We start from the raw sequence: 9247 nt of genomic DNA, 5'->3' as shown, positions 1-9247 counted from the left end.
CACACACACACACACACACACACACACACACACACACACACTGTCAAGGTTCAAAATAGCACCTCTTCAAAAAACAAAAACAAAAAATCTAACAAATAAATAGAAAAAAAAAATCCCTAGCCCAGACAGAAAGAAACAGTAACAAGCCCAAGGCTACACAACATGTCAGTGAAGAAGGGTTTTAGGTTTTCCCATGATGCCTGTGGCCATTGGTTTTCAACTCAGCAGGCCAGACAGGGCCTAGTGTTGGGCCTTCAGGAATGTTGGGTCCTTCAGTGTCATCCATCACCCCCACACCTCAGGCCTCAAAGCTTTACCCAAAGAGTTAGTGCTGACACCTCCCTGCCCAGAGTCCCTCAGCCAACCCAGACAAAAGTCTCACCTCATTGACTTCAGACTCCTGGTGGGCCTGAGAAAAGGAAGGCACGGGAGTGGGCATGGGAGCGGGACCTGAGACCAAGCATTGCTCCAAGCCCCTGTACAAGAGCAGGCAGGAGCCAGCTCTCTAGAGAGTGCCCAGGGCTGTGTCCCGCCCAGACTGTCTTCCCTTCTCAGAGCTGGCACCACACAGCCGAGCTCTGTCCGGGCAGGAAGAGAATGGGAGGGCAGTATCTTCTCCCAGGGTGTTAGAGAGGGCATGTAGGCCAGACAGAGGGCACCGTGGGCCCCGCCCCCCACCCACCATCTCTACCTTTGTCCCTCTTTCTGTCTTCTGTATGTTTCTTCCCAGCAGCTGTGTATCCACCTGGACAGACAGAGAGACAGTCCTGAGGTCCGTGCTGGGAAGCAGCATCCATGCAGAGCACATGGATGCCAGGCACCCCCTCAGTTTGGCATCTGGCACCTCCCAGGACATCAAGGGTTTGTTCGGGGGGGGGGCCCCCTGAGGCTGCCCCTACAGGCGCCCCTTCTCCCCTCCTTGCCATGTGATGTCAGAGAAAACGGGACTGAATCAATGGGATCTTGTGTTTCTGCAGCCAAAGGCTGGGCATGGTGCCTGGGTAGGCAAGGACACTGCTCAGCGAGAGGGTGGGGCTGAGAGAAGGATGGGGCTCCCCTGCCGTCTCCACAGAACCTGAGAGTGGACAGGGCAGCTGGCCATGGTGCTGGGAGAGTGGACAAGCCCTGGACAAAGCAGTGCAACCTGGCCTGTGGGCCCAAATATCCCCATACAAGAGAAATTGCCAACAGGGTCCTGTCATCCATAGGATGGTCTAGCCAGAGTCAAAAAATAGAGCAGCATCTTGCATAATGCCAACAAGTAGCAGGCATAGGGTTACCCCATGGGTCCTCTCTCTCTTTCTCTCTCTCTCTCTCTCTCTCTCTCTCTCTCTCTCTCTCTCTCTCTCTCTCTCCCTCCCTCCCTCCCTCTCTCTCTCTCTGCCTCCCTGAGTTCCATAAAGTAAGATCTAAATTGAGCCCACATTCAGGACTCTCCCCCAGCCCAGGCACGCGGCCAGCTGAGCATGGTGGCAGGCTTCAGGCACGTTGGGGGTGGGACAATCTCCTGCTCACCCACCTTGGTGTTCTGAGGTTCCTCCAAGCAGAAGCAGCGGGTGTAGACCTTGCCCTCTGTCTGAGGATTGATCTCAATGAGCTCATTACTCTGGGTGTCTCGGCGGGCCTTGGAGGTCTCTGGGGGACACTGTTCAATGTCGTGGGGTGGGGGGGGGGAAAGGCCAGGGTCAGTACAGAGGCAGACGCATCCTCAGACCTCTGCCATCCCTGTGCAGGCTGCCCTCTCTCCAGCACAGCACGCGCTGGGAGCCAGCTACTCACCCCTCCCGGTAAGATCTCACAGCAGCCCTCCTCCAGCACCAGCTCTGGGTCACAGTAGATGTGCGCCTGCTGAAGGTCAAACTGCGGGGGACACACAAGTTCATCTTATTTCAGATGATCAAATAGCTCTTCCATGGTTCCCCAAAGAAGCTCAAAGACGTCTTCGCCCCAGGATTTGACTTTAGGGTCTTTCCAGGCTGGTCAGGGAGGGCATTAAGAATAGGGCAGTTGCCAAAAGCAGAAAGAGAAAGGAGGGAGGGAGGGAGGGAGGGAAGGAGGGAGGGAGGGAGAGAGAGAGAGAGAGGATATTCCCAGAGGAAGATGGAGGCAGGCAGGAAGAGGGGGCTCCATTCAAACTCGGCCCATCCCGTAAATGAATATGCCAGGAAAAGTATTGCTGCAAGTAAAGGGAAAAACACGAGCAAAGGCACAAATATGGAAATTTAGTAGGTAATCCATCAGACTAGGATGGAACTGACCACAGTGGTCAATAGAAAGATGCAAGGAAAACACTGGGGAAACGTAGAACCCAGATGGTGGAGGGCCTGGAATGTCAGGCTTGCGTGGTTAGGCTGCATGCACATGAAAGACAACAGCCCCCCAAAGAGGGCTCTGAAACACACCCTCAGGGGCTCAAGGCTCCCTGAGAGGTGGGAGCAGAAACCAGGACCCAGTACTCACCGAAACCGGCTTGCCCTGCTCAGCATCCAAGCCCAGAAATACGTGTCCCCCAGGCCGAATGGGTTGCCGGGGCCCCAGAGGCTGAGAGGAGGCTGAGATGCAGTCCACATGCACAGAGGCCACACGACCTGCCACACTCAGCATCAGCTTGTGCCAACGCAGATCGAAGAGCTGGGGCACTGGGAAGATGCAGGACACAAAGTCACCATCTTGGCCCTGTGCCCGGAGCTCTAGACTCCGCTCCTGGCTGTTGACTTCCAAGGAGATCTGTGACAAATTGGGAAAGAGAAAAGGACAGAGATTCAGAGCCCTAGAGGCATAGCATAGCAAAATCTGAGGGCCTCAAGCTCATCTCACAGGAGGGGAGAAAGCTAGCTGGGGTCACAGAGAAGGGCATCCTGAAAGCAAGTGATGGGCACTGGGGGCAGTCTCCCCAGTGGGCCCTGGGATGGAGCAGAGGAGCCCTAGGAAGCACAAGTTTGAATAGAAGCCGAATTGGACTAATACAACCGTTGCCCAAGGAGTCGGGGGGGGGGGGGGGGAGAATGGGGGGGAAGGGGTGGGCTCACCTGTGGGTACCCATTTGCATCAGTCACTTGGAACAAGTACCATGTGTTCCGGAAGGTGTGCTTTTTCAGAAGGATTGTCAGGACCAGGGCAAACTCCTCTGGGAGGCCCCGAGGGAACACTTGCCTGTAGTGGAGAGGGGGGGGGGCATTCTGAGGCTAGGTGACATGCAGCCACTGAGCACACTGGCACTTAGGACTGATGGGCCTGCAGGAAACAAGCAGAGCTCACGCATCCAAAGTACGTGCACACTTGTCCTAACATAGTCACTAAGCACCTTCTGGGCAAGGGTTGGCTGGCTGCTGGGAAAGCCGGTGGTGAAAATATGGAGGAGTTTGTCCCCAAGAAATCTCATGGGTTTCTGATGGGGCAGAGGAACATTAACAGGGAATCCTTAAATCATGTCTCTGGGGACTGGAGAGATGGATCAACTGGCTGCTCTTTCAGAAGACCAGGCTTGGATCCCCAGCACCAACATAGCATCTTAAACCATCTGTAGTTGGATTCTCATGAAATGCAGTGCCCCCTTCTGGCCTCTACAGGCACTGCATGCATGTAGTGCAGATAATGTGGCATAACACATATACACATACTAAATAAATACTTTATTTTTCTATTTCAGCACTGCATTCCCACTTTGGTAAGGGGGCTCCCAAGGAAGCCATCATGATGTATAGGCCTGGGGTGCAAGGAGAGATGCTGAGAAAAAGACCAAGGAGGTTCTGAATAAATACAGCAGCAAGGAAACATTGGCCAGCAGAAGCCAGATTGCCCGGGGCCTGAGGGTTTGGGCTTCATACAAGGTCACATTCACAAAGACACAGGCTCTTGACAGCACCCTAGAATTATCATGGTGACAGTAGGATGCAAACCTGGTCCTGCCATTGCCAGCAAGATCCATCCTGGGTTTCCAGGCAACACACACACATACACAAAGCCCACCCTGCAGGCCCAGGGGTGGACAGCAGGTAGACTTTTGGCAAGGGAGTGCACAAAAACAGTCTCCAGATAGGCCCTGGGCTTAGGTCTCACATCCAGAGTTGCAAGGGTGGGGCTGAAGTTAGTACAGATTCCCAGGGGACACCCTGAATACTTTACCGCATGGGTTGGGCCAGTGGGGTAGCCCCCAGGCGCAAGATGAGTGGCCCCTTGGGGTTGCGGATCTTCTTGATGGCAGACGTCTTCATGAGGTTCAGTCGGCGGATTAGGTTGAAGCCTTTGGGGACACCAGAGGAGGGAGAGCAGGTGAGAAGTGCAGGGTGCTGCAGGAAGCGGGTAGGGGCTGCTTGAGGCTGCACTCACCAGTCACATTGGTTGATGGGTCACTACTATGTTCCAGCTTGAGCCCTTCTTGCTGTGAACTTGGGCACGGCTCACCTGGGAGAGAGTTGGCCTGGAACATTAGGAACTCAGGAGGGCAGCTGCCCAGCAGGGCTCCTGGGGCAAGTCTGTAGTCTTCCTTGTGAACCTTCGGCCTAGACTACTTTGAGGCTGCACTCACACAGAGCTGGGAGCACTGAGACCTGTCCCAAAGCCACTGGGTGAGTCAAAAGCAGAATAGGTCCAGAGCCCAGGGACCCCAGTCCGCCAGTACCCTCAGCTGAGGAGTGAAAGAAACCCCCTAGGTGGCTTAGAGCCGAGACAGTGGGGAGCCATGGATATGCATAAGTTCCTCCATGTGCCTAGGTGGAGACAGAGGAACACTGCAGAGGTAAGGAAGGGTTAGCTTTGTGCATGCTTGGTGTTATGTGCGACTATGTGTGCATGACTATACACGCATGAGCTATGCGTACCCATGTCCCCACGGCTGCCACGTGCGCTGGCACATGTGTCCTAGGCAATGGGTGGCAGTCTACATCCCATATTCAAAGTAGAAAATGCAATGGCTTGTCTGTCGCCTGCATACCCAGCTGGTGACACAACAGAAAGAGACAGGCTGAGGGGACCACAAGCTCAAAGATATCATCAAGGCCTTAGGCTCCAGACAAGACACAGTAAAGGATATGAGCACAAGTCTCTAAGGCCTCAAAGGGACAGGCTGGTGGCTATGAGCCGCCTTCTCCCTGAAGCTGAGCTCCCCCTCCTGAGACCAGAAATGCTGATGGAGGTGCTACATCAAAGAGACAGGAGCTAAGCTCAAACAGCCTTTCCAGCACAGCTAATGGGAAGGCTGGGCCAAGCCAGTCAAGTCACCTCCCAGAAGATCTCCAACTCCCTGTCCAGTCTAGCAGAAAGACAAAGCCCTGTGTCCCCGGGCACAGTGACCCACTGGAATCTCCACACACACCCCCCCCCCAAGTCTGGCCGGAAAGACCATCACAGCCTTGAGCATCGCTGCAGCAATGGGTGACTCACCCTTGGCAATGGGCCTAGATTCCTTACAGATGTTGAAATCCTCTGCCCCAGCTTCTCTAGGGGACCCAGTGAGGGAGAGGACAGCTGAACTCTCCAATACGTACGTAGAAACACACATGTGCGTACACACACACACACACACACACACACACACACACACACATGCACGCACACGTACATAGCCATCGGCAGTCCCACACACCCTAGATGCTTGGACTTGGGCCCTAGGAGTTCAGCTCCTTCCTGGCTAGGTGGTACAGCTACTGCGTCCAGAGGGCACCCAGCAAGGCCAGGCAGATTGCCTCGTCAATTTCCCTTGGCTTTGGGCCCTGGAAAGCTGCACCCTCTCCCTGTCCAGAGGCTGGGCTGTGGGGTGGGCAGTCATCAGAGATCCAGGCTGGTTCAAAGGAGAAGCCTATGGCTGGAGGATGGAGTCATCATGAGTAGGAACAAGGCCTGGGAGGCTTTCTGCAAGTGTTGTCTTTTGTAGGGAGAATGTGGTGCGTGCCCCTGCCCATCCTGCCAGCCAGCAAGAAGTACAAAGATGCGCAACAGAGGGGGCCTGCTCTCCCCACCCCCTGCAGAGATCCTGGAGTACAGAAACGTGTACTGAGCTTCTCAAGTTGCAAACCCAGACATGGATACTCAGAGGCAAGATACACTCATTCATACAGGCTCAAGTATGCAGATACCTCAGGCTAACCTCAGCTCAGCCCATAAATTTGCCCATAAATGTCACATGACTGATATAGATCTACATCAGTCATGTGATACACACACACACACACACACACACACACACACACACACACACACATATATATATTAACATATGTGCAAAGACCCGAGCATCTCAGGGAGCCAGATGCAGGTCTGTGTCAGCAGCTCACCTATATTTGTGCCATGGCTGAAGGTGGCCCAGAGCCCGAGCAGCCACAGGCCAGGTGCCCAAGATGCCAGCATTGCTGGTCCAAAGAGATCAGCTGCCGTTTCAGTACCTGACAACCAGAGACAGGGGCGGTAGGCTTCAGACTGCCCAAAGGACAACTGCATGTGTGGGTAAGTGGCAGCATTCTGTGGGGCCCATGCACCGAGGATTGCAGAGGTAAGGGCTTGGCATCGGTCCCTCTCATGGGCCCCCACACAAGCCTGGGGTGAGAATCTGGGCGGTGGTGTTAATGAAAATATTTAACCACCGGTATGGCCCAGACATCCACCAGCCAGAGCAGAAGGCTGGCTGAAGCACAGAAACAAAGCCCAGGCAGCTTCTGGCTGTGTCAGGAACTGGTTGCTGGATTCAGAAGAGGTCTAGAGGGTCCTAGAAGACCAGAGAGGCTGGGACAGTGAGGGGCCTTGAGCAGAGGCAATTTATCAAAATGCTTCGACGAATCCCAGAGCTTTAACGGCTTGTGCTCTGTGTTGGCACCAGCACACACTAACTCAGTACCTGGAGAGCAATGCTCAGCTGAGCACAGGTAGTAGCTCTGCCAGGGACCCACAAGGTCAGGGGCTGCAGACCGAACTGAGTCTCTTGGCAGGGATCACAGGGCCTGTGTATGGGCCAAGAAAGCTTCCCCCTTGTGTGCCCAGGGGCGGGAGAGCAGGTCACCAGGGCTCAGGACCTTGTTGCCAATCTCTCCTGCTGATGGATGCTCGTCTTTTTTTGTTTTATTAAACCCTGATGGATGGGCCCAGATAAATCAATGCAGGCTCAGCAAGTGGCCAGCCGAGCTATATATCATCCGGGCCCCTTCCAGGACAGGCAGATCATGAGCACAAGAAGCCCCGTGTGCCAGTACAATACACACAGGCGTACAGGCACATAAGTATGAGGGCTATGCAATCAAGCCTAGCTGCAGGCAAGCATGCTTAGAGATGTGAGAACTGATAAACCCCAGAGTTTGCATATACACTCCTGTCCAGAGCCAGCCTATGAGCACCCCTCCCCGGGGGGGTGGGGGGAGCTTCCTGTTGGTCTTTCTTAGGCAAGTCCAATTTCGTCCAATGCCATCCTAATTTATCTTCCTTGTTGCTGGGTACGGAGTGACAACAGAAAGGAATCCCCCTCACCCAGTCAGGACTCTTCCTCCCTTCTCTTTGGGAGCTGTGACCCCACCCTAGTTATCTCCCATCGTAGGGGTTTGCATCTCCCCGTCTGCCACATCTCCTCCTCTGGCCTTCCCTTCCTGACAGCCAACGGAAAGGTAGCCGGCTACGAGCAGCACGAGGGTGCATATGGAGGCGTGAACATAGACGTGCTTATCTTCTTCACCTCTGGCTTCCACTCCAAGGCCTCCGTTTGAGCGGTGGCGGGCTAGAGAGATGCTTCCAAGGAGACCCCGCCCCCTCAACACAGACACAGATTGAGGCAGAAACGGCAGGACCAATAGAGTTTCCAGATCACCCTGCCTCAGAGAAGAGCACCGAGGCCCTCAGAGAGGGCGATGCCGCTTGCCCCAGGTCCACAGAGTGAGTCAGTGGCAGAAAATGCCCTTTCAGCCCAGAACGAGAAGCAGCCCAGACCTGGCCCACTTACCAATGGCCCGGGGAGCCCCTCACTGAGCAATCCTGGCGGCCCCAAGGCCGCCAGCTATGGGAAGCCGGACCCAGGGTCCACCGGCCCGCAGGGGGATCCTCGATCTCTCCCTGCCGGTCTCCCCAGCCTCTCCGCGTCCCGGGTTCTCTCGGCTGAGTGCAGCGTAGCGCACGCTTGCCGGGACTGCCGGCCGCTCCGGGAGGGGGAAGAGGGCGGTTCCAGGGGGCTGGGGGCCTGCCAAGAGGCTAATGGAACACAGCTGGGGTCGGCCTGCCAGGCTGGAGGAGGAGGGAGGCCGCGAGGGCTCGGCGGCTGCGGAGGCGCTGGCCGCTGGGCTGTACCGTCGCGCTCCTGGCCTGGCCCTGCGCCCAGGCACGCCAATCCCGCTTCCCCAGCCAGGTGAGCCCGCGGGCAAGCGGGGCAAGGCGGGACCCTGCGTGCCCAGAGCTGCCCTGGAAGGGGCGCCTGCGGCGGGCTGGCAGGAGGAAAGCCAGGCTAGACGCGCCCAGAGTCAGGCCTGGGGTTTAAGGGACTTCCTTCGTGCCCCCCTCTTCCTTGGCTGAGACCCCAGAAAGCTGAAGAGGGCTAAAGGACCCTCCTCCATAGCCATGGAACCCGCGACGTGGCTGCTGACCAAGCCTCGGTGGTCAGCTTTTTCCAGTGCCTGGGCCTAGCATTCCTAGGCTGTAGTGCATCTGTCTGCACTGGAAGGAAGGATAGAGCAACCCCTGCCCCCCCCCCAAAAAAAACAACTGCGCTAAATTAACCCCTTCTGCTCTGCCCCAATTTCTACAGAATCAGTGAGTCCTCTTGAACTCCACAGAGTGAACAGGTTCGGATCCCTGTTCCTTACTCCCTGCTCCAGCTTAGTGACTTTAAACAGACTTTTTAAAAAGTTTAGTTTATCTTGTACGTGTGCGCGCAGAAACGTGTACACGGGCATATTCGTAAACGCCATGCCGCATGTCCGGAAGTCAGAGGAGAATTCGTAAATCGGTTATCTCCTTCCACAATACGGGTTCTGGGGATCAAACAAAGATTGTCAGGCTTGGTGGCAAGCGCCCTTGCCAGCTGAGCCTTCTCCGTGGCCTTTGGACTTGTTTTTTTTTTTTTTTTTAATTGTAGATTGAAGCTGGAGTTCATATATCCTAGGTCTTGGTTGTGTATGTGTGTGTGGTATAAAAATTTGTGCAGGTGTGTACACACATGTGTGCACGTGCATGTGGAGGCCAGAGGTGTCTTCCTCAATCACTCTCTCTCTCTCTCTTATTCTCTGAGACAGGCTTTCTCACTGAAGCTGGAATTCATTGATTCAGCTACATATTAGTT

General features: G+C 55.1%; 1 protein-coding gene across 4 annotated transcripts in view; it reads right to left on the bottom strand.

The window, feature by feature from the left end:
• The window catches only part of COL16A1 (collagen type XVI alpha 1 chain), a 55399-nt gene extending 47279 nt beyond the window's left edge, over positions 1–8120 (bottom strand). For all 4 annotated transcript variants that reach the window (XM_084784898.1, XM_084784900.1, XM_084784901.1 and 1 more), the window contains exons 1-10: positions 7919–8120; positions 6273–6380; positions 4330–4404; positions 4126–4243; positions 3030–3153; positions 2461–2727; positions 1780–1860; positions 1520–1645; positions 692–745; positions 383–409 (exon numbers count right to left, since the gene is read on the bottom strand). In XM_084784898.1, the coding sequence (XP_084641024.1) occupies positions 383–409; positions 692–745; positions 1520–1645; positions 1780–1860; positions 2461–2727; positions 3030–3153; positions 4126–4243; positions 4330–4404; positions 6273–6345 (945 nt within the window). In that variant the 5' untranslated portion in view covers positions 6346–6380; positions 7919–8120. The remainder of the gene's footprint in view (positions 1–382; positions 410–691; positions 746–1519; positions 1646–1779; positions 1861–2460; positions 2728–3029; positions 3154–4125; positions 4244–4329; positions 4405–6272; positions 6381–7918) is intronic.
• Positions 8121–9247: the final 1127 nt, after the last annotated feature.

The sequence above is a fragment of the Acomys minous genome (assembly GCF_964271855.1).
Source record: "Acomys minous genome assembly, chromosome: 6".
Classification (NCBI taxonomy): domain Eukaryota; kingdom Metazoa; phylum Chordata; class Mammalia; order Rodentia; family Muridae; genus Acomys; species Acomys minous.
This window is presented reverse-complemented; position numbering and strand designations above follow the sequence as displayed.